The sequence below is a fragment of the Cavia porcellus genome, unplaced genomic scaffold, assembly GCF_034190915.1.
Source record: "Cavia porcellus strain 051 isolate PalLab524CR breed Dunkin Hartley unplaced genomic scaffold, mCavPor4.1 scaffold_11, whole genome shotgun sequence".
Taxonomy (NCBI): domain Eukaryota; kingdom Metazoa; phylum Chordata; class Mammalia; order Rodentia; family Caviidae; genus Cavia; species Cavia porcellus.
In genome coordinates this window covers 60009314-60035884 of record NW_026947494.1, presented here as the reverse complement: position 1 = coordinate 60035884, position 26571 = coordinate 60009314, and the positions used below count along the sequence as shown (strand labels likewise).

The 26571-nt window shown below is 35.9% G+C and overlaps 1 protein-coding gene across 2 annotated transcripts in view; it reads right to left on the bottom strand.

Moving 5' to 3' along the window:
- Fcho2 (FCH and mu domain containing endocytic adaptor 2) overlaps positions 1 to 24963 on the bottom strand; it is a 102677-nt gene extending 77714 nt beyond the window's left edge. The window contains exons 1-4 of one of the 2 annotated variants that reach the window (XR_010050559.1): positions 24804 to 24963; positions 11557 to 11648; positions 3471 to 3545; positions 35 to 176 (exon numbers count right to left, since the gene is read on the bottom strand). Coding sequence is in view for 1 of the 2 variants with exons in the window: in XM_013158196.3 (XP_013013650.1) it covers positions 35 to 176; positions 3471 to 3545; positions 11557 to 11648; positions 24804 to 24836 (342 nt within the window). In the remaining variant the exon portion in view is untranslated. The remainder of the gene's footprint in view (positions 1 to 34; positions 177 to 3470; positions 3546 to 11556; positions 11649 to 24803) is intronic. The other variant, XM_013158196.3, reaches the window with a different exon arrangement.
- Positions 24964 to 26571: the final 1608 nt, after the last annotated feature.

Here is a 26571-nt window from a genome sequence, read left to right as displayed (position 1 = left end):
GACCAACCAATCCTTTAACAAGAAAAAAAGATACCTTTTTATGAGACTTTACTTGCTCTTCTCCATACTTTTGAACTTCCTTTATTAATTCCTGTAATTTCCTAACAAGATCCAAGTGACAATTTGCTAATTTTTCCGTAGAAGTTTTGAACACATCCCATACTGGTGCAAATGTTCTAAGTGAAAACAAGAACATGGGAATCACTTACTGAAAGAAAATCAAAAGTTTAAAGTTCTAAGATGGAGCCAATAAAACTATAATGCTATATTCAGCAATTTTATTTGGGCAAAATATTAAATTTAAATAAAGTGAGGCAGGCACAATGGTGCACACTTTTAATACCATCCTTCTGGAAGGCTGAGGCTGAAAGAGTGTAAGTTCTAGTCCTGCTGGAGAAACCCAAGGAGACTCTATCTTAACATTTTTTTTAAAAAAATGGATGGAGATATAAGTTAGGTCCTAAGTAAAGGCTCTAAGTTAATGGTAGGAAAACCTATGACACATGTACCACAATGGGCACACAGAACTCTCTCTGTCAGCACACAAGCCAAGTCACCCCAAAGGCTGAGCATCAGATAAGTTTTTCTTTTTCCTAATTTAAAACCTCAGGTTAAACTGCAGTGCTGGCATTCTGTCATAAATATGTGAATTTTGAGCTGCAATTTAGATACTTGGTAACTTAAAAGGTTCCCCATCACTGCCCTAGGGTCAACTGCTAGTATCACACACACACAAAACAAGTAATAACATGACTGAACTTCCTTGTCTTTTTGTTTTGTTTTTTACTCTACGATTAGTGGAGATCACAGGTACACAAAATTGGATCATTTTCATGTCACAGGCCTCCATAGCCACTTCTATCATATTGTTTTCTGAGCTGATTTTGGTTAGACTTGTATCAGATACCTATCAGTCTATTATTAAAAACTATTAGCAAACTCCAACTTAACACTAGTACTCTGGTTAAGATGCTTTAAAGTTTCTCTGGGATTGGGAATGTAGCTCAGTGGGACCAAGTACTTGCCTAGCATGCACAAAGCAAGTACCACCACAAAATAATAAGAATTTCTCTCAACTGAAACCAGTAAAAGTCAAAATTTTATACATGATTGTGTGTGTTTAACATTGTGTAAGAATTATTTTAGAGCAGTTACTTGAAATCTTAAAAGCATTATAATTTTATCTCCTATGTTCTTCAACAATCTATGAGTCTCCTTTCTACTACAAGGTATGGGATGTGTCAAGTTTTCTACCACTTTTCCCCAATATTAAGGATTTAAAATGTTCAGCAGGCTCAAGTGTATTCAAGAATTACTACAGTATCGTATTTTGAGTAATACTTAGGTTAGCAGTGCTTAGTGTAAATCAGTTTAGTCAATGGAAATGATGTAAAGATAATTCATGCTTTGTTCAAGAACTGTACTTATTTTCAAGGGGGCATTACAATAAAATTTCTAAGAGAAAACCAACAGCAGCAATCATCACTAAGGGAACAGATTCTGTGATTATTTATTTTAGTATGTGCTCTGTGCCAAACTATTTCATTTCTTAACTATTAGAAAAGTTAACTGGCAGCAATCACATGCAATAATGAAGTTCAAAGACATTAATTGCAATCCTTAGCATATGTCTATTCTGCTTAGATCTCATGACATACTTTAAAATCTAATCAGTGCTTAGATAGAAAATTTCATTAATGTACCAAAATACATACTTTCCCTCGTGTAAATCTGACAAATAATAGTATAGATTTCACAAAGCAGGTAAGATGGAGTGTCCCTTTTACTTCATGAACAGATTCTTTCATAAAATCTATTTTTTAAAAATGGATTCATCTTTTAAAAGTTTGACATACCCAATTTTTTTCTGGTCAAGCAACATATCATATACATTAATAAGTAGTTAAGAAAGAAAACTGAAATATTCAAAGTATATTTAAATGCAACCAAACATAAAATCCAACTTCCTTGCAAAAATACCTAAAAGTAAACAAAAAAATATTTATGATCTTGAATAACAACACAAAGTACTACTTATTATTTATGAAAAGCACACATTCAAAACACATGAATATTAGTAAATAGTTGAAGTCAATCCATGTTTCCTTAACCAACCATATGAAACTAACAATAAGGTAGTATCTTACATAATAAAATCAAAAGCTAGCTTTTATTACTCCAGTTATATTTTGGCTTCTCTAATATGATCAGCAAGGAAGAAGTTATGCTTTAGAAGAGGCATATCAATACAGGGACTTTAAAAATGAGAATGTGTCCAAAAAAGTGAAAGTAGAAACAGGAAAAAAAGAATACAGTTATAGCAAAGGGAGAAATGGAAGTTAAGTGGAGGACAAATGAGGAAAAAAAATCTGAAAGAGTTACAAGCCACAGCACCCACTCTTGATGTGAAACAGGCAGTAGCTCCCAGCCTTTCCAGCCTGTGTACAAAGTTGCAAGAGGGCTTTACATTTTGTGGGCTGTTGGTACACACTTAAGCACAGGACCACTACACTGAGGGGGAACTAAGATTCCAACCATCCGTCTAGCCCACAGAGTAGGAAGTAAAACTCATGCAACCAACACTACAGAACATATATATAAAACAATCACACTCAACCTCTTTTGACAAAGTCACAAATTCATCTATGAATCTGATAACTTGTATTGAACTTCATCACTGCAAATATAATCTGCAAACTTATACATGAAATTTCAGAGGATTCACAAACTTATCAGAAGCCTAGACATAAAAAAATCTTTTATAATGACTGAAAAAAATCTTGTTAAGACTAATTATTTCAACTTAGCTAAAATTATAACTTTGTCTCAATTTTTAGATAATTAACCATTCCTACCAGTTATTTTGGTTCAGATTTATATAATTATGAGCACATTTTCATTTTAAATACAGTCCTTAATTTTCATTTTTCAAAAATACATTTCTTCAATACAAATTTTGAAAAGATTTAATGAGTTAATAAAATGATAGGAGATATTTAATGGATTTTAATTATTTTAGGGCAGTTTAAGTTTTTAAAGTTCACTGTTAAGCTACAAAAGAATTCAAATAAATTTACAGAAAACAAATTTGCATAAACATACTTAATAATCTCAAATTTATACTATTGAATGATCACAGAAAAGTTTTATTATCTTTCAATTATCATTCACAGAAAGTCAAGAATATACCCATATTAAAATGGATACCTTTTAAATACGTACAGAATTCAGCTACCAGTAAATACTGACATATACACTAACATACTCCAACACACTGACAGGAGTATTGCTGTGAGTTCCAGGCCAGCCTGGGCTACAAAGTGAGCTCAAGGCCAGCCTGAACTGCATACCAAGACCCTGTACAACAGTATGTCACTATACTTATAAACTATTAGATTCATGATAGAAATTTAACACGTTCAAGAACTTTGCCCAGAAGAACACAGAAAAAGAAGAAGAAACTAACTCACCCAACTTGTGAATAGTTGCTTGCAGATTTTGCTAGTTTTGTCATTGATCTGGAATATGCCTCTTCTATTGTTGCTCTGTTGAATCAAATTTCCATATTTTAGTATCACTTATTTATGACCAAAAACACAGAAAAATTATCAAAATATAATTAAAAATGCAAAAACAAAAATATACTTCAAATTATATGTTAATAATCAGTAAGTAGAGTCACTAACTCATGGCCCATCTTTTAGTGCCTTTTGAGCACATTTAAAGACTGGTCTGGTATAGAAACTAAATAATTTATATCATAAAAAATTTCTGATGAAGTCACTACATTTGTTATCTCTGGTACCAATGGATATATGAACAGGAAGTATAAGAGTATTTTTATTCTTGTCTCCCCTCTCCCTGCCATATACACTGATTTACCATAAGTCATTTGTATTTAGTATTTCCTTAATATACTTAACATAGTTTTAATCATCGTTAACATTATGATGCATATGTGAAAGATGAGATTAATGATAATATATGATAATTTACACAAAACTAAATACGAAGTCTAAATTCCTACATTTGGGGCTCCACTTATTTTGTAACTAGGTCTTAAATATTAATGTGTATTTAATACTAAAAAACATTTTAAACTTAAAAAAACAAGATTATTAGATATAAAATTTTTTAAAAATGCAAATTATCCTATGGAAACATGACCTATAAATGTTTAGTTTTACATTTCTCATAATTGTTAGCCTTTTCCGTATACACTATCCTTAATAGCAAAATATTCTATACCCACCATTGTCCTTTTTATTTTTAAAAGGTCCAATTTTCAGCTTCTAATGGCAAATCCAGATCTCCGCACTGTTCTTGCCCAAAAACATTTGTTCAATATGTAACTTTCCTAAGCATAACTAAGATATCTAAATCACCTCAAACTCAGAATATCCAAACTTAGCTCATCTCCAAACTATTTGCCAATGCAACTCCCACCAAAAGAAGTACTCTAACAAAAAATATTAATAGTGCCAGGCCTGGTAGTGCATGCTTGTAATCCCAGCATTCAGGAGGCTGAAGCAGGAGACCATGAGTTTCAGGACAGCTTGGGCTACAAAGCTGAGTTCGAGGCTACCCTAAACTGTACAGCAAAACCCTGTCTCAAAACAAAATTTTTTTTTAAAAAGTAGCTATTCAGACTCTTATACCACTGTGCTAGTTTTCTGTACTTAAACTGTACTTTTATATTCATCTTCTACTAAAAGAATAATAGGTAGAGAGCATCTTTAAAAAGAAAAGTACAGGAAGAAATATTATTATCCTAATGGTTAAGTTTAAGAGCAAGAAAAAGCATTTACATTTCCAGTAATAGAGAATACGAGTATAACAAAACTGGCTACTGATAAAAACTAGAAAATCAGGGCCGGGGTTTTAGCTCAGCAGCATAAACACCTGCAAAAAAAAAAACAAAACCTAGAAAATCAGAAGATGGGAAATGACTGAAATACATCAAAGAATGAATGAGCCATTAAGAAACAGTAGTACAAAATGCAAAAGAAGGATATCCCAAGAAATGAATCAGGAATGGGAGCAGCTAGAAGAGGCAGGTAAAAAGTTGGGAAGTGGAGCAGAACTTTTCACAATCTCATTGGTGGGAAAAAAAAAAAATCTTTCAGTTCGATGGGAAAACACATCCCCCTCTTACATCCAAAATGTAATACTGTACAAAAATAGAGGAACCAGAAGTAGACAAGCATTCATAGGAACTGTAAACAGGATCCTTTTAATCTCTGATGCTAGATTTTGTACAGACACCTTAATTTATATTCATAAAATCACCAGGTATATTAACGAAATGAGCATAAACAAAAAATCAACAGGAACAAATCAGTAGGATGCCAAATATTAAGATGATAAGGCTTAGCTTTTTTGAGCTTATATACTACGTTAAATACTATGTTTATATACTATGTACTAAATACTTGAGTTTATGTACTATGATAAATCAGATAAAAAATTTCAGTAGAGAACAGGTAATTACTTAAAAAGAAAGGAGAAAAGCACCCCAAATTTCAAAGAAATGTAAACTAAAATTCTGAAAAATACAATAATCAAAATTAACATCTCAATGAATGGGGTTTCCAAAAAATTCGATACTTTAGTGAGAATTAGTTAACTGAAAGATAGACTAAAAGAATCTATCCCAGATTAAAATTCCAAGACCAAAGAATGGGAAACAAGAGATATAAAGAACAAAGCAAGAAAGTATAATGTGAATAAAGACAAAGAATGGATCAGATGAAATACTGGAAGTTATGATGGAGAATTTCTCAGAACTGATAAAAGATATCAAACTATAGACAAACTATGGCCCCAAAAAACTTTGAAAGGATAAATAAAAAGAAACCCACAGGGCTGGGGACATAGAATGAGTGCTTGGTATGCATGAGGCCCTTGGTCTTGACCACACCACCACAAAGTCTTCTACTAACAAATGTGATTTTCAGAGAAGTGCTAAGACTGATTGGTAACATCAACAGTAATGGAGTGATTTTCAATAGGTACTTAAAAAAATCTACCAAATAGAATTCAATATCCAATGCAAGTACAAAGAAAAGTAAATTTCTAAGGAAATAACTGTTTATGTAATGATCACCAACAGCCACTATCACAAAACAGAGATAACTGGATATTATATGATGCACAAAACACCTATGAAATATTATTTCCAAAAACTGAAATTTGATCAAGACTTAAATAATTTATAATTTATAATAAATAATTTATAAGAAATATAGTGGTAACAGAAAATGTTAAGTGAAACCACAGATAGGCAAATAGAATATTACAGGACTTGGGACCTCAGGTAAAACAAATAATCTGACTTATTTAACAACAAAAAGAAAAGATAAGGGTGTTGGAGATTAAGAGATACAAACAAGTTAGCGGGTATAAAGTAGAGATCTTGCTAAGATCCTGATAGTAAGAAATCAATTACAAGTGTGTGTACAAGCACCTGACGCAAAATGAGCATTGATTATACTTGGTGATATTAAAAAATTAATATTGCATCATTAACTGGGATAATATAATGTAGCTATTTTTAAATCCTTTATCTCCTACAGATAATCCAAAATACTAATAAACAAAGTGAAATTTTTCTGAACTGATACTAGCTTTGTAATGATGTCAAGAATTGGACGGAATGGGCTGAGGATTTAACTCAGCAGCATAAGAACCTGTCTTGCAAGTGCACGGTAATGAGTTTGATCCCCAGCAAAAGAACTAGACGGAATAAGTGATCTGCTAACTGTTGAAGCTGCTCATAAAAGTTCGTTATACTAAGATCATAATTTTTGCATAGGTTTTATTTTTGAAATTGTGCCCATTAAAAAATATTTTAAATGAATATAAATTAAAGATATCATTAGACTAACAAAAATTGAGAATTTATCACCAAAAATCCACATGAACTAGAAATTAAAAAGATGTTTTAAAAATAAATTACCCAAGATAGAGAAAAAGTAATTTTAATAAACCTTGCTAATGGACAGAGAAAAGATGACGGACAGACAACAGCAGCTACGGAGGCTCTCTGAGATAGCCAACTTAACATTCCAAAAATAATACAGCATAGGAAGTCCCAAACAGAGGGAGATACACCCTGTCGACCCAGGAACCAACTAAGTTGAGAGAAACCAATTAAAAATACAGTCCCGGTCCTATGACTGAAACAGCTAAAGTCTCGGTGCCACCGCTAACTTGCGGCTTGAATACCCTACCGCTGCCGCGCCTGAATTGGCACAGCCGGATAGCCTGCTACTTCAACTTACTGGAGACGAGAACGCTGTGAGAGCCGGAATTGGCGAACCGAATTGAGAGCAGAGCTGGTAGGGAACCCTGCACTGACCGGCGGTGAGTAAGGGGAATAAAAACCCTTCCACAGATAAAGAGGCTCCAACAGACAACATTCTGGGACAGAGCAGACTGGCCAGAACAAAGCGCTGCAGTGACTTCAGGCAGATATTCCCTTCTCAAGTGGCACTGGTGGAGAGCACTTGACCTGGGTGATGCCACAGACTGGGGCCCAATAGGCTAGCCCTATCTAAGTCCCTATGCCACACAGTGCACCCTAACGCAGTGAAGCCTTCAGTAGGTTGAGCTGGAGGGGTGGGCCCATCATAGGCTGCCCCGGTAAGTACCTCCTAATACACTGCAGTGGGCAGGACCACCTAGTCAGTGTGCTTCAGTCAAACTGAAACTGACAAAGAAAGAAACTGGGCCTCCTATATACGCCTGTATGGAAGGAACATATGAGAAAAGGAGGCAACAAGAAAGGGTCCTCAGTCCCCAATCCTGAGAACACTGATCCAGGAAAGGTAAATGCAAAGAAGAATGAGGAAAGAAAACATGCAATATCAGGCATGGCACCACAGACATAAAGCGGTATCTTCAGGACCTCATAGAAGAGTTCAAAAGTGAAGTATTTAACCAAGTAAAGCAAGATATAAATAGAATAATTAAAGAAATGCTAAGTACCTCCTGAGAAAAAACAGATGACAGAATGGAAGAACAAAAAAAAGGGGGGGGAGAATTGTTTGATGGAGAAAATAGAGAAAACATAGAATACATGAAGCAGGTTCAAAGAGATTACCAGGAAACTAAAAACTCTATTGAAAGCTGGCATAAAAGCTTGAAAGAAACTAATGATAACAGCTTGAAAGAAACCAACAAGATTATCTGAACTGGAGGATAGGTTTGTAATGTGGGAACATGAAAGGAAAAACTTCTTAAAAATAACAAGGAAACAAGCAGTAACAATACAAAGGCTAGAAGATGACTAGAGGATCTATAACTTAAGAATAAAGAATGTGAATGAAGAAGCAGGGGTACAAACAAAGGAGCTACAAAGGCTATTTACAGAAATAATTAAGGAAAACGTCCCAAACATGAAAAGGAAAAGATGTTCAGATGTATGAGGCGTACAGAACTCTAACCACCTACAATCAAAACAGAACTACACCTACACTAATAATCAACATTCCAGAAATCCAATATAAGAACAGAAAATTAAAAGCTGTCAGAGACAAGAAACAGATCACTTACAAGGGAAAATCCATCAGAATTACAACAAACTTCTCGGCACAAACCATCAAATCTCAAAGAGCGTGGGGCAAAATAATCCAAGCCTTGAAAGACAATAACCTCCAACATTGATATATCCTGCACAATTGTCCCTAGGAATTAATGGAGAAACAAGGTGCTTCCAAGATAAAGAGGAACTGGGGGAATTCACAACCACCAATCTAACTCTACAGAGAATACTACAGGACATTCTAAAAAAAAAGAGAAAAGTACAAAGATTTCAGGAACAATGGCAGAGAAGCCCGAAAGAATGGAACAAAAAGCAAAATGAAGAAGACAAACAGACAACTAAAGACGGAAAAAGAGCACAACAGAAATGAGGCAGACAAGGTTGTATATAATTTCTAATATGGATGGCCTAGATACACTAACTTAAGGGAAAAAAGAGAGAATCATAGGCAGAGTGGATCAAGAGGTAGGGTCCAAGAGGCTATAGGAAATATAATTAACCTAAAGAAGGTTATGTGGACCAAAATCAAATATGAGAAAACGGAACTCGATGTGATAGGGAACCAGGGAGTAACAGGGGTTAACTGGACCAGTATTTATGGATAGGTTGATCAGACAGGCTTTAATAAATGAAGAAATATAACTAGAAATCCAGTCCAGGAGTGAGAAAATTCGGTAAGAGGTAAATTGCAGGTTGCCCCCACAATATAAAACCATGAGTGCTGGGGAGACCCAAAAATACAGAGTTCATCCTGGGGGAGTGAAAGAGGAGGAAAAGTCTTTAAAAAAAGACAGCAGAAGATATAGCTAATAGTGTATCAGGAATGAAAACCTTTATTACTCACACCACTCTGCTTGGATCGAACTTGTTCCATCCTAGTTTGTATACAAGCACTGGATCTGAGGGTACAGACAACTGTCCCGAAAGATATCAGGACATAGCACAGTGGTCATCCTTAATTTCCTGTTAACTCAATTAGGATCCCTGTATGACTTATACTGCTGTATTATGACTGATCTTAGTTAAATCTGACTTGTCTGATTGCTGCTTATTATTGACAGATTTTATTCAAAACTGTTAGGTTGCTGGTATCAAGTTGAGGAGTATAGACAACTATACTGAAAACAACAATGATTTTTTTTTTTAATCGGCACCAGGGATCAAACTCACGACTGCGTGCTTGCAAGGCAGGCGCTTATGCCACTGAGTTAAATCCCCAGCCTAAAATGACAATGATTCACTTACGATACCCATTCTGAGTTGATTACTACCTGTTTTTGTAGCTCTACACAAAGTTGTATTTCTATTAATTCTGCTATGTACCGATATATTCAATTATACTTTATCTAATGATACAGCCAATTCTGTTGATGATAACGAGAAACAGCACAGTGACCATGGTAAAACTCCTTATACAGCAGTTTTATATGTCTTTTTAGTTTTATGTGTCTACAGGAATATGTTTAGTTCTGGCCTGCTTTGTTCTGTTTCTCCCTCTAATATAGAAAGAATAGAAATACATGTTAAGACTCATGCCTGCATAAAACCTATAAACAGTTTATGAGAACTGATCTTATGACACATGATGAAATGAACAAATATTCTGAAGGAAAGAAAGGGGCACTGCAGTACCCAGTGCTGATTCTGGAGTGTTATGATGTGAAATCCAGTAACATTAATAATCTTTGTTCGGAAGGATTTTAATCTAATAAGTTTTGTTAGGTCTCAACATAAATGAAGGTATGGATAAATGCGTACATGTCTAAGTGTATAGGATTGATAGCCATATTACTTAGTTTTTGTTGGATAGTTGAACAGAACTGTTTGCAGTCTTCCTAGTTGAATTCCCATTTATATGTTCCACTTTTGTATCTTGAACAACTATTTGTGAGGGGACAATATGTATACATGAAACTAGTGATTTATTACTGTTTATTTCTTTTCTTTGAAAGTATGTACTATTTCTGCCCACTTTCTGGTTTTTTTGTGTTTCTTTAAATAATAATTAAAAATTTCTAAAAAAAAAAACCTTACTAATGGTCATATGAAAATACTAAAAATACAGAATAAATTACATTATGAACAAATTAAGTGGCTCAATTATGAGAAAATAGTTTTAAATTATTAATTTTGTTAAATAATAATGTAATTATTTAAGTCCTTAGTTATTTCAAAATATATAACCTGATAAAATACTAAAAATGCTAAAATTGTTATTATACTTCATTATTTACTAATTAATACATTTCCTATTTGTTTGAAATGTTCCTAAGAAAAAGTTAAATATATACAATAAAAGATATATAAATGTATATCTTAAAATAACTTTTCAAAAATGGAAGTTTTTTCACAGTATTATAGCAACTTAGTTTTCAAATTGACTAATATTCTAAGACACTTGAGACAATCACATTTTATAAATTTTAAAATATATAGTTAAGACTCTTCAATAAAAGTTTTGATAATATAATTAAACTATGAATTCAGAAAATGGCACAGTAGGGGGATATGGTGAACCAAACCCAGAGGTGTTCTACCACTGAGCTATAGTCCCATTCCTTTTTATATTTTTATTTTGAGACGAGGTCTTGCTAAATCACAGAGGCAGGACTTGAATTTTCAATCATTCTGTCTCAGCCTTCCTCAGTGCTAGGATTACAAGCCACCATATCCAGCTCAGAAAATAATCTTTTCAAATTATTTTAACATTTATTTAAAGAAATGGTAATATTTTATCCTACAATATTGCTCAACTTTTTCCTGCATCACTCTAGCACACGCAATAAAAAATAGGTAAATAATACTGTCAATCAGTAATTTCTAAGTCGGAATTTAACAATATCACTTTGAGCCATTATGCAGGCTTCATGTGCACAGATGATTTTTTAAAAACTACTTTAATATATAATTACAAAGTGCTTTTTAAAAGTGCTTTACTTATTCCAAATCCAACTAAAATGTTTTAATTTTTAACAATAAACTGTTAAATAAGTAACATACATATTTCATACCTTTCTCTTACAAAATCCGCTAGTTCTTTTGTTGATATCTGTCCATGTTTCATATTATGGTAGAGAACATCAAAGCCACTATTTTTTTCTCCCTAAAAATAAAAAAAAAAAAAAGAGTTTAACAAAAAACAGATAAAAATGACTTAATACAAAAATTCTATATCTAATTATTTTTCAATTTTTATGCTCTGGTAAGTTGTTTTTCCATAACCATTGTTATCTGTCCTATGATTTTAAACTGCATCAAAGCAATTCTACATGGTTTAAGACAACTTGTGTATAATAGTACTATTAAAGAAATTAAGTCCAAAATTTTAAGGACTAACACACAGCATAATTTAGAAAAGATAAACAGGGACCTGTTAAAATACATACTGAAATCCAACTCCAATGTCTTTTATGCACATTAAAGGACTCTTGATTATTTAAATTAGTTTGTCCTCTGAAATAGTTAAATCTTAATTTTTGAGTCAAGACAGCATACTACTCATTATATAAGCATTGAACAGCACAAAACACTTTGTAATTCTTATTTTAAGCCTTCCTGTAAATTTAACTTGTAGATAAAATTTTAAGAAAAGAAGAAAAAATGTTATGTACTTACTGACTATTCAACTAATGAGGAATTAATAAAATCTGATCACTACAAGCCTAGGAAATTTTTGAGCTATTTAATCCTACAAATTTTAAATCAGTAAACCATAACAAAACATTAGAGATGTCAATATAATCAAGGAAATAAAAGAATTATGTTTAACAACTCTCTTTATGGCTTAGCTTTTATCTTTCTTCAGTGAAAATAATGAGGGCCAAGGACATAGCTCAGTGGCACAAACATCTGCCCGGTAAGGTCATGAGTTTGACCCCTCGTACGCTGCCCCCCGAAAAAAAAGAAGAAGTGAATGCATGTTAGAAAGAAAATCAATACAAAAGCAAACGTTATACCTTTTCCAACAGTTCACCAAAACCAAACAACAAAGGAAGTTCCCATTATGTGGGTGTCTAACAAACTCACCAATTTAACATGTAAGTACTGTTACTTCTTCACACATACAACAAATTAAAATGACATGTTTGTAATTAAGCAACATAAACAGTATCATTTGAACACCCTACTTAATTCCTACTTCAATAAGACTGTAATATAAAGTCACAATCTCTTAAGAATCCAAACATTTCCACTGGCCTTCTGTAACTTTTGAAGATAAAGAAAAATTTATTGTCTCACTTTAGTTTTTGCTTATGCTGAGTTTTTCAAGCAACTGTATTCCAGAATAGTCTTTGAGGAAAAAATTATAATTTATTTACAATAACAAATGTAACAGGCAAATTTATAAATAAAATTTCAGCCAAAAAAACAAGTATAGCAATTCTCCTGCCTAAGCCTCCTAAAGTACTCAGAGTATAAGTCAGCCAGCTCTGCATTTGCACACAATTCTAACAAAGTAGGGTTACCTGGGTTACCAACATGCATTATGAACATGTAAAAGGGTGGCTTAAGGGTGTAGCTTACTGGTAGAGTACAAGTCTACCAAGTGTAAGAACTTGGGTGCAATCCCTAGAACAACACAAAAAACAAAATAAAATACAAATGAGAAGAGGGGAAAAGTGAAAGACTACTACAAACAAGCACAGAAAGTATTAGAAGTCATATTCACTAGGTTCACAACTCTAAAAAGACAAAAACTTGGAGGCCATATAATAAGCAGGATAACAAGATCCGGAGTATTTGAAATACTATAAACATTAAATGATCAAGAAAAGGTTGAGGCGGCAATGTGACTTAGTTGTACAGTATCTGCTTACCATGTACAAGGCCCCAGGTTCAATCTCTAGCACAAAAATTAAAAACAAAAAAAAGATTAAAGTACATTCTGAATTTATCTTCTAATTAAGAAGCCCTTGAAAGAGTAAGCTATTTTGAAATTTGGATATCTAATTAACATGTTACTTAGAAATCCTAGGGAGAATGAGGTTCATTTATTTACTAAAAAGTATAATATTAATATAGTAACAGTAATATACCTCAGAAAAGAGTATTAGATACTTCATTCCTTAAATTCTCATTGGAAAGGAAAAGGAAAACTCATCTAGGGATTGTGATGCAGAGGGTAGCTACTCAGGAAGCACAAATGACTACATATAAACAACCTTGTATGATTACACATCCATTTGCCACTGCTTTTTATTTCTAAATTCATTAACTTAGGTAAAAAAAAAAAAAAATGCAGTGAGTCAGAATCCAGGCACCATTTCCCTTAATATAATTTCACAACATTATTACCATTAATCAGAAACTTTTTCTTTGACGTTTCCTAAGTAAAAAATTTAAATACTTCAAATGAGATATATACATGCATATACACACGTACCCTAACATGATATGCTTGGCGCATATATATATATATATATATATATATCTTTAAAAAATAAAATAAAATTTCAGGCCAGGGATTTAGCTCAGCAATATGAGAGCCTGCATGGCAACACAAGATCATCAGTTTGAACCCCAGTACCAAAAAAATTTAAAAATTTAAAGAAAATAAAACTTCAAATAACCAAGATTTTATGCATCATCTCGAAAACTTACTATAGTCTTGATGAGTGATGACAGTATATTAAATACATACATATACATATCTACAAACCCAAATGGGTTGGTTTTAAGAGTCACTCATCAGTAACAGGCATTTTCAGCAGCTTACTCATTAATCTGATCAACATGTGAGCTAAGAAAATATATAACGGAGGGCCGGGGATATAACTCACTGGCGTAAGCACCTGCCTGGCAAACGCAAGATCATGAGTTTGATTCCTGGTGCTCAAAAAAAAAAGTATGCCCACAAAGAAAAGTGTGTTTATAGCAACATCACTCATGATAGTCTAAAGACTGCAAAAATGTGACATACCCACTTGTTGTAATATTACTTGACTGTAAAAAGGAATGAAATACCATTCATCACTTTTAAAATTGATGAATCTTAAAAATAGTAAACTACGCAAAAGGTAAGATCACACAAGACCACTATTACTACATTATTTTTTCCTTTCACTGAGCTACATCCCCAGCCCTTTTTTATTTTTATTGAGAAAAACTGTGTTGCTAAATCATTAAATTTAGCTATGCTCAACTTGCCATCCTTGTGCATCAGCCTCTGGAGTGCTAAGTAACACAAAATGTTATTTTTTAATATGAAAATAACATATCATGCATGTGTTTTACACTTAAATTATCAACTAAACACCAGCTTAAAATTAACTTAATTAACTTAGAAGGTCAACAGGACACTGAAAATGTTTAATATTTTTTCTAGTCTAATATGGAGATAACATGTGAGACAATCTTGAAATTCCTAATATAAAAATTTAAATAAGTCATTAAGCCTTTTCTGAATCCAAAAGGCATCTTCTTTACAATGTTATAACTTTATACTTCAAAATGTATATATTATAACTTTTCCACTTGAATTAAAAAACATGATTCTCTCCTTTAATGAATTTTTCTAGTGTCATTAGAATTTATTGCATAAGGCTAAAAAAAAGGAACCAGAAACCAAAATTTTACCCTTTCCAATATCAATTTTTCTAAAATCCTCCCTCTGAACTTGCAGATTAAATCATTATCAACTCTTTACTTCCAAATTTCTCCTAAGATTTAGGCAAAAACACAAAACACCCCTCCCCAAAACTTCAAAAGGTGCAAAGTAAAATGCAGCACAATTTGCTATGATTACATTACAAATTTAAAAACTAATTACATCAAGTTTCCTTTTTAATTTTTTGAAAGTTTGTGGAGGAATAAAAGTCAGGAAGTACTTCTAGCAAAATATTAACCACATTCCTACATTTTCAAGTCCAAACTGACTCAAAATAAAAAATAAATTTCATTCAGACTATACTTCCCTTTAAGCTTTTACTGACACTGATTAGACAATCTTACACCAGTCACTGCAAAATGTAACATTAATATGAGTGTGATCTAGTTTCAATCCTGAGTTTCAATCCCATGCTCCAACGAAATGCCTAGTAGAGAGTCTTCTGATGGGAATTCAACAAATTTGCAAGGACAACCCTGCCAGGCCAATTTTGCCTTGAAAACTGCTAAGAGGATAAAATACATGCAAGCAGATTTTCCATAAGTAAACAGGGCTTTCAAGTTATAATCCCTTCTAGTCATTGTTTTGTTTATACACTAAAATTTTCAGTCATGATCACTAAAACTATTTTGCAGAGCTAAAGCAGAAAATAATGATTAAAATACATATAATGACCACTCCTCAACAGTTAGAATCAGTTGATGAACATATAAAAGTGACTATCATCCCAATTTTGGTGTATCTGCTGGAAGCAAAACAAAAGAGACTCAAATATGTCAGTTGACCCCAGAAACAAAATCTTACTACATTTTTTAAAAAGTTTTTCTTACCTCTTAGATAATTCTCCCTAATCTTTTTAATTATAACTCACCTCCTTCAGTTAGTTAAAACCTTAAAGACACCTTAATACCTATGTATAGGTTCAATGAAAAACAACAGAAGCAAGCAGTAATGAGATAATTTTATTTTTATGTCTTCTGAATTTTCTGTGATATTCTATAAATAGAAGCAATTTTCAGTCCTTCCAAAGGAAAAAAATAAAAATTTATAATTTCAGCTTTTTCAATTTATGCTTGCAAAAAGACAGAAGAGTACTTTCTTCACTGACATTTTGTTCACATCAATACTTAAATCTCCAGTCCTTATATTGCATAAGTGGGGGGGGTCAAAAACACAAAAAAGACAAGTGGCCTCAAAAAAGAATTTTATAATAGAACTCATCCTAATTTTGTATTTCTTCTTTTGTTTGCTTGTTTTTTGAGACAAGATCTCCCTTTGTAGTCCAAGCCTGGCTTGAGCTGACTATGTAGCCCAGGCTGGTCTCAAACTTGCAGCAATCTTCTGTCTCAGGCTTCTAGGTGCTAGGATTACACATGCATCAGCATGCTCCCCTTTGCATTTCTAAAAAAAGTCAAAAAGCTGATGGGAAAGCTATAGGTAACTTTTATTCTTTATTCTATGTTTTGCCTAATAATGGTTATCCTAAAAGAGAAAACTTTTTGATTAAAGTTATTGTTTCAACCTTGAAATTAAATACTCATGTTCCTTGCTTTTATGGCCCAATCACACCAATTTGCTTCACTCTTCCTATCTTTCCCTTTAAGTCTAGCATGTCTCCTTGTTAGAGCTTCCATAACTTTTATTTCTGCAGTTCCATCAGAGTACCAGAATATTTCTTCAACTGCATCACACAGTTCACTAGTCACTTCCCAATTTCATGCCTCCTTCTAGCATCTTTACTATGGTCTCAATAGCTGTTACGCTGTTTTTTCTGCCCCTACCCACATCTGACCAATTTATGTTTAAGTGAGGACCACAGTAATAATCAAATTCTTCCAATTCTAATATCCTTTAATCTTCCACACTAAAAAATTTGATAGGCAGGCACTTATTCCTTAATTTTTGAAGTGTCCACAGTACCATATTTCCATTTGGATTTCAGGTGTCTCTGTAAACTGTTCTGGAACTGTGATATCAGGATGGATAATATTAGGAGATATTCCTATGACTTGAAAAACTATGTCCAAAGGTTTACTTTTTTCCAAGTGTTTATGTTATATGCAAGATGACTCAAAGCAGAACAGTTCTACCATCCTTTGCTTAAATAAGTTATGAAAGAATCAGGACATTTAGGATTCAGTATGCAGGGCTAGTAAAGAGCTCAGAAATCAAAATGTTATCCTTTTCAATATCAATGTTCTCAAATCCTCTCTCTGAATGGAGCTTATGCAGAACCAATCACTATCAATTTTTCACTGCCAAATTTTTCCTGATTTGGGCAAAAATGCAAACAAACCACCTCTTCCCAAAATTCTAAGGGTCTTACAATAAAAGCTCAATTCAAAAAATTCTGGTTTTAGTAGCCAGGCGTGGTGGTGCATGCCTGTAATCCTAGCACTCAAGAGGCTAAGGCAAGAGGATCCTTGTGAGTTGAAGCCTGGCTATAAAATGAGCTCAAAGCCAGCCTGCACTGCAAAGTGAGACCCGGTCTGAAAAAAGGCAAAAAAACAAAAACAAAACAAAAAAAACCCTCTAGTTTTACAATCTGTACTTGTTAGATCTGACTGAACTAAATCTATAGTTTGCATTTTCAGGTTTGCTGCAATTAACTTGGGCATGGCTAACTAGCTAACAGTTATATAATAATACACTTTTCACTTAGTGTATTTCATTTGCTTATACATAATTAATTATCTCTAGTCAGCTAATAAAAAATTAGGAAGAGTGACTTCTTTTAGGGAAGTGTGACAGCAGAAGAAAAAGATACTTTAAACTATTTCCATACGTTTGAAATATTTAATATTAAATATTTCATACTTTTGGAATATTAAACAGTATAAAATGTTTTGCATACCTGTAATAATATATAAAGTAAACACCTGTATACAAGTTGGGCATGGTAGTGCACACCTGGGATCACAGCACTCAGGAGACTGAGGTAGGAGGATTGCAGTGAGTTCAAGGCCTTCCTGGGCCAAGTAGTGAGTTCAAGTACAGCCTGAACTATATATACAGCAAGACTCTGTCTCAAAAATAAAAGATATCTATATACACATATATGTGTAGTTTAAGTACAAATTATCTAATCAGATCACATTTTTAGGATACATGCCAAACTACAGTATTTAAGAATTTCAGGTAATAAAACAGCCTATATTTTGTGTTTCTACAGTCATCTCAACTAATTTTCCAAAGATATGCATTTTAAAATTTTCATATGGATAAATAATCCCAAAAATGTGTGCTAATCTGGAATCTATTAAATTTAAATTAGATAATCAAGCAAAAACATTTTACATTTTAAAATTCTATTAACAGCAATTCCAGATTTTTATAAAATATTTTAATCTTCCTATCTCATCCAAGTAATGACAGACCAAATTTTGGATACATACACAAATGCTCCAATTTATTTTTAAATATTACAGTACCCATGAAGTGATAATCCACTGTGCCACTGGCCCGCAGTAACATTTTTTTTTTTTTTTATTGGTACTCATGACCACCTGCTTGCAAGGCAGGTGCTTATGCCGCTGAGCTAAATCCCCAGCCCCTGAAGTGATAATCAAAGTGAGACTTTTTTTACAGGTTAAAATGGAAAGAAATAAGGAAAAACTTATGTATTAAAAAAATCTGTTAATAATTGAGGTGCTGACTGGAGATAATCTCTTAATTATTATGAAATTCATTCCTTTAATGTTTTTACCACTGAATTAAATTCTCTAGGTTTATATTTTAAAAGTTATTTCAATTACTATAGTATAATATCAGTACAGATACATCAAAAATATTGTAAACTAGTATTCACAATTCTTCCTTCAAAAAAAATACAGCTTATAGAGACACTTCCTCCTTGTAATACTGCTCAATATCCTTTAGTTACATAACCCTTTATTTTTACATACTAAAAGACAATGTTAAAAAAAAAAAAAAAGACAATGGTATGGATTTCTATCAAAATTTATTTGGGGGCCCAGAGATTTAGCTCAGCAGCGTAAGTGCTTGCTTGGCAAAAGTGAGGTCCTGAGTTCACTCCTTGGCACCTCCCCCCAAAAAGTTATTTTTGCTATTCATTTTAACAAAAAAGAACAGCATTTTCAGCTTGATTATCAATGACACTATACTTTGTGGCAACTGCCTTATCAGTAACAAAACACCTGCTGAGGAAATTATGAACAGTTTTTTTTCATCAAAGCATATTATGAAGAGCAATTTTCAATTCAGTAAAACCTATAAAGAAAAAGGATGTGCTGCTTTCAAAATAACTTGAAGACAGTTTCAATGATTCAAATTTTCCTCTAACAAAATAACACAACACCAAAGTTTGCCTTTACATACCTGAAGGGATACAATAGGTTGTTTGGTTAGAAACCTAAAACTTTGAATGTTCCCATTACCTCACTTCAAAGAGTTTTTTAATTGGCAAAAACTTATATATTTACCATGTACAACATGTTTTGGATTGTAACAGGTTTTATTTCCTCTTACTGCCACTTTAAACATTAGGGAAGAGGAAGAAAAATTAATGTTGTAAATTCTCTATTTTTTGTAGTAAACTATTTTAAAGAATTATTTCATAAATGATTCTAATCTACAAATTTTGAAACTCTTTTAAACAGACAACTATCATATTCTCAGAAGCTAGTTAGTTCTTAGGCTTTTCCTAGCTCATTTAACATCCTCTAAAGCAAGGAGGGAAAAAGAGGTGGTGGAGATTAATCCAACCAAGGCCTTTGCAGTGAACCACCATCTCCAGCCCTGTTTGTTGTTGTTTTGTTTTTTGACAAACCGTCTGTTATGGATTAAGAACTGGTGGTCAACTTAACGCCAGCTGGATTACATCAGCATGGCATTGAGCGAAGATGCTCCACCTGAGGAAAGTTGCCAGGATAAATAGGTGGAGAAGAAGGGAGGCATTGTGGGTTCTCCTACAAGTTGCTATCTGAGCTGCTGGTTCTCCTGGAGAAGCTTTGGTCCTCACATCAAGCATTGCTTCCTGGCTCCGGAGGGGAAGACATGTGCTGCTTGGTCTCCAGGATGAACTCCTCACACTGCTTCCTGGCACATACCCAACTGTGCTTGTCATCGTCGGAGCTCAGGGCTTCCATGTCGCTGAGGACAGCTGTGGTGCCTTTCAGGATAGCCCTGGTCTTTGTTGTGAGTGTGACTTCTCGGCTCCAGTGTAGAACCCTCACCCCACTAGCACAGCTCCTTCATCCTGCTGGCATAGACTTTCTGGCTTCCACGGCTGACCCTTGGGTCTTTACGGCATGGATCCGTAAAAGAGACTGACATGAGTTCTTGTGGGCTCTGGACCTCCAGCTGGACTAGTGGAAGCATTATCCTGAGCTCTGGATTTTTATCTGGACTCATGTGGGACATTATTGTGGGGTTTAGGCTCTTGACTAAATAATCTATGTCTTCGGTGTTGCAGATAGATTTCCTGCATTTTCCTGTGTTAACTCCTGGTGACCATTATAAAAATAATATTATAAACTCCACGTCTTGTTTTCTGTGTACAACCTAATTGTTTTCTGTGTACAACCTCTGACTACAACACTGTCTTACTAAAATGCTACAGTGTTAAGCCTGGCCTGGAACTCATTATCCTCCTGCCTTGTCCTCCCATAGTGCTGGGATTGCAGGTGTGCGCCTTCGCACCCATCTCTTCTACAGCTCTTGATACTCCAATTTAGAGCTTTCACCCCTAATTTCTGGCTTTCCTAGCTGGAAAATAAAATAAAATGGTAATCTTTACCATTTGTTCTCATTAGTAGAAATGATGGCAAAAACTGAAGCATAAATTAAATTCTCTGTATATTTTCAGATTTTCAAGTTTATTCTCATTTCTCTGTTAACAGGAACAAGCAAAAGCACCAAAAATATTCAGAAAAGCATTATTCAAAATAACAAAAAACATGGGCTGGGATTTAGCTCAGCGGCATAAGGGCCTGCCTTGCAAGCGGGCAATCATGAGTTCGATCCCCAGTACCAATAAAAAGGAAAATGACCAAAAAAAAAAAAAGATTATGCCCAAAGCTCAATTTTTAAAAATAACTTTTAAATGTTAAGATACAATTTAGAATTAAGCCAAGAAATTTAAATACATTAATACAATAAAAAAATATGCAAAATAACATCCCAGTATTCAGGAGGCTGGGCCAAAAGGATCACTCCAAGTTTGACTTAGAGGCCAGCTTGGTCTACACAGTGAGTTAAAGGCCACCTTGAACTCTACAGCAAGATCTTGTCTCAAAAAAACTGAATGAACAAGCAACAACAAAAAACTCTAAAAAAGCAAAACATTTCAATAACATCAATTTTTTAAACAATTATCATAAAAGTGTTTATAAACTGCAATTGGAAAATCTGATATCTAAAACTGACAGGCTAACTCTAAAGTTCATATGGAAAAGCAAGAGATCCCAAATAGTCAAAATAATCTGAAGGACTCACTTTCTAATTCCAAACTTACTACCAAACGTTACAGTAATCAAAACAGTGTGGTAGTGCCTGTCATACAGACAACCAAAGTAATAAGATTGAAAATCCAAAACACACATACATCTCTGGTCAATTTACACTTCATAAGGTGCCACAACTCTTCAACTGGGAAAGAAGAGTTTTTTTCAACCACTGGTATTTCAGAACAACTGGATACCTGGATGCAAACAAAAGAAATTGTACACCTTTTTGTACCACACACAAAAATTAACCTTAAATGTAGTACAAACCTAGAGATGAGCTAAAAATAAAAAGCACTTGTAAGAATACATAAGAGGGGGCTGGGGATTTACCTCAGCGGCATAAGCGTCTGCCTTGCAAGCAGGCAGTCGTGAGTTCAATCCCTGGTATCGATAAAAACGAAAAAGACCAAAAAAAAAAAAAAAGAAAAGAAAAGAAAAGAAAGAATACATAAGAGTAAAGCTGTTAAATATAACACACAAGTGATTTTTAAAAAGCCCAGAAAAGTTGAACTTCATCAAGATTTCATTAAAATGAACAGTATATACGTCAAAAGATGTTATCAAGAAAAAAAGACAACCTGAAGAATAGTAGAAATATTTCCAAATCACTTAACTGACAAGTAAGTGTATGTAGAACACATTTTTAAAACCTCATATAAGCCTATAAAAAGACAATTCAAAGGGCTGGGGGTTTAGCTCAGCGGTGTAAGCACCTGCTTGGCAAGCGAGAGGTTCCAAGTTTGATCCCCAGTACCAAAAAAAATAAATAAAAATAAAAATCACAATCAAAAATGGGCACTACATCTAAACAGTTGTCCAAAAATAAAAATGGACAATAATTGTGAAAATATGCTCAACACTAGCCTTAAGACAAATGAAAATTAAAATCACAATGAGATGTTATTTCACATCCATTCATTATATTGTTACATTAAAAAGACAGATTACAGCCTGGCATGGGGGCATACACCTGTAATCCCAGTATTTGGGAGGCTGAGGCAGGAGGATTTCAGGGAGCTTAAGGCCAACCTGAGCTAGATAAAGATCAGTCTTAGCTTTGTAGTGAGACTCTATGTAAAAAAGGACTATAACTGCCTTAGTTATTTTCTCAATGCTGGAACAAAATACTCAACACCCATAAGTTAAAGCAGACATCTATTTTAGCTCACAGTTTTAAAATATTTCAGTCCAGAGTTGGCTGGTTCCAAGGCAGGACGGTATGGCATACAGATACGGCACAGGACAAACAGTCTATAGCATAGCAGGCCGGAAGCAAAGCAAGGGATTGAGGGAGTAGAGGTATATATACCCTTCCAGTATACTGTATATACACCCTTCCTTCCAGGCCATGCCAATAGTGATCCACCTCTTCCCACCAGGTTTCACTTCTCAACATGGCAACCAATCATATACCCATCAGTAGACTAACCCAGTACCACATATCCATGATCCTGTCACCTTCCAGAAGCCCTATCTCTGAGCCCATGAAGCTTTGGGCGGACATCTACATATAAGCTATACACATTAGTGTTGGCAAGCCATGTAAAAACTGCAACACTAAAACACTGCTGGTATCGAAAAATATTACAGCCACTTTGGCAGTACGGCAGTCCCTTCAGATGTTAGTTTTTAAGGCAATTCCATATGCAAACACAAAAACATATTCACACAAAAGCTTGTGCAGAAATGTCCATGGCAGGATCATGCACAAAACACACACTATTCACGACAAGTAAGTAAATAATAATGAAAAGGGAAACCAAATGCCCATAACTCATGAATGTGTAAGTAAAATACAAAGTGGAATATTATTTGGCCATAAAAAGGACCTCGGTACTGCTTACATGATTTTATACTCAACCTTGAAAACAATAAAAAAGCCAGCCATGATGGGCCTAAACAGTAAAAAACAGAACAAACATCTATAAAGGCAGAACGGTAGATAAGCTGTTTAGTGCTGGAGCAAAGGGAAAATGGGGAGTGACTCCTGATGAGTATAGGATTCTTTCTGAGATGATGAAATTTTCCTAAAATTAATTATGGTGATGTCTGCACAACTCTGAACACGATATCATTCTGAAATGTATTATTTTATAATGGTTATACTACATGGCATGTGAATTATATCAATACAACTTGTAAAAAATGCCTTACTACATGTTTGCGGAAAACACAGACTATTCACGACAAATAAGTATGATATTATTTCATTACTATGCTTCAACCATTACTTCATGGTTGAAGACCTTATAATCTGGATACGCTCCTTACTAACTTAAAGACTATTTCTTTAAACATTTCTAGATCCTAACTAAAAAGGAACTGCGGTACTTGCAACTGTCAGAACATTAAAATGAGATTCGCCCAAGATATCTTAGTAAAGATGTTATTTTCCTGTACGTGCTGAACTGTACTTCCCATTAAAACAAAACATAACTGCAGAAAAACATTCCACAGGGAAGCTTGCGAAGTCATTCTCAGAGAAGAAACTAATACTAGGAGGAGGGGTGTGGAAAGAACCAGGAAGGGGGAAGACGACTAAGGGAATTTGCCCTGCATTTTTAAGCCCAGGGCTCAGTTACATGAAATCCAACTTTTTTACGCTTTGTGAGCAGGCCCAGGGGCAAAGTCCTGGGCGCAGACCCACAGCCGAGGGCAACGCCGGCTGGTAGAAAGCACAGGGGCTGCTACCCAGCCCCGCGCGGGATTCCGCGTGGAAACCGAAGGGGCCAGGACGCGCGCGGGAGGGCCCGGACGCGGGAAGGCGGCAAGCTCGGCGCCCGGAGTCCTCGCCCGGCGCCGCCCCGGCCCGCGTCCTCCGCGTCTCAGCGCCGCGCACGCCCCGCGCTGATCGCGCCGGCGCCGGGCGCCTCCGGTGGGGCTGGTTCCCGACTCCCGCCCCATCAGGCGCTTTGTCCCAGCGCCGGCGGCGAGCGGTCCCCCGGCGTCTCCGCCGTGGCTACCGGGCCGCGCTGACAGCCCCTGCGGCCTGGAAGGCTGCGAGACCCGAGTCCCGGCCGGCTGGCGACCCCGGCCAGGCGGGACGCGGCAAGCGGCAGTCCGAGGACACTCGCCCTACCCCGGGAGCTGCCGCAGGCGCTGCCCAAAGCGCTCACAGGCCGAAGTCAGGCGCTAAACGCCTCGCACTCTGAAAACCACACCATTTCCAACATCCTCTGCTTACCCAAAAATTCTCGACGAAATGCGCCATGACCATCGTGCCACCGTCGCGCCGGGTTCAGCGTCCGCACCCGCCCGCCGCTGTGTAAACACGGACACGGCCCCACAGCACCCCCGCCTTTCGCCACCACAGCCACCGCCTTCTCACAGATCGGCCCGCGCCCTCCAGGGCGCATGCGCCACCTAGCGGCCGGCGCCGCGGGGCGAGCACTTAGAGGAGGCCTCTGCGCGCGCATGCGCCCGGCTCTGCTCGGGGGTGGATCTCCCTAGTGCAGTACGGACGCGGCTGCGCTGATTATCCTCCTGGGAAGTGTAGCTAGCTAAGTCTCTGAGGGGTAGATGAGGAACTGTCTGTGCCGTATACGTTGCGACAGACTCCGACCTGGAGACAGAGCGAAGGGGACGACTCTGTCCACTCATTCCTCCTCGCCAGGCTCGTGTGGCCGGCCCTCGAGGATCTCCGACAGACCCAAGTGTGAGCAGGCCCGGGTTAAAGAGACTTGGCTGCCGGCCACCCTGAAGAAACAGGGAAGCCTTTGGTCATCGGGTGCCTTTCCTTGACTAGCAGCTGAGAACCCAAACAAAAGTTTCCGAGGCCGGAAAGGAGGAAACGCCCAGTGTGTCCTCTGCGGGTGCTAGTGCTGCGGGACGGGCTGGGGGCAGACGCCAGCGGGCCGCGAAGGCGCCGCGCCTTCCAGGCTGCGAGCGTCTTCCAGGCGGCTCCCCGCGCCTGCGACCCGGTGGGGAAAGACGAGGCCGCCATGTCTCAGCCCGACGGAAGCGCCACTGCCCCGCGCTCGCCCTCTCCTGCAGTTCTCGGGCTGGACCTCACCGGGTCAGCGGCGTCCCAGACCTCCCATTGTAGAAGACAGACCCCACAGATAGGTTCAGTGTAGTTTGACCCATGTCAGACTTGTAACACTTCCGCGGATGTTTTGATTTCAAACAATGAACGTTTTAAAACACTTTATTATCAAAAGAAGATAAAAGCTATGTAATGCCTTTCACCTAGAAGAAACCATAAACCGTTTTTGTCAATTGGGGAGCGAGTGGATAATGGTCTTGTGATTATATCTGTTTAGAATGGCTTTGAGAAATATGTATCTTAGAAATCAAGTGATGTGTTTTAAATATATATAAAGATGAGACTTCCAGGGTTTGCTCAGATGTAATTTGTGGAGGATGGGGAGGAAAAGCAAGAACATAGACGAAACAAGAGGCCATAAATTGATACTAGAGCTGGGTGATGGAAATGATAGTTCATTGTACTATGCTTATTTTTTTGTTAGCTGTTCTGTTTATTGAAAAAGTTACATAACACTCTTTCATCATGTTTTGAGGAAAGTGAGGGGTATGTTACAGTTCTCTAAACCATCGAACTAACTAGATCATCCTCGATTCTGAAGAAATCCAGCCATGTAGTTCACCCTGCAAATGCACTGGGCATTAACTTGCTATTATCACAAAGAACTGCTCCCCTTATATCGGGTCAAGAAAGGCGCCTATCTTGGACCTCGTTCTTCACAGAACTTTGCATATATACACACAGATTTATTTAAAAATACATGCATGCCTGTTACTCATGAACACTGACCCATAACCATAAATCCCCTCTCCTATGAGCATTATTCAGCCCCCAGGGAAACTAACTGGTATCTCTTGTCCTATACACTCAAAACAAAAGATGAACTCCAAATGCAGTGAAAATGTGTGGCTATTACAGCTGTCTACATCAGAAATACACTGCTTTGGAACTCAGATAAAATTAGAAC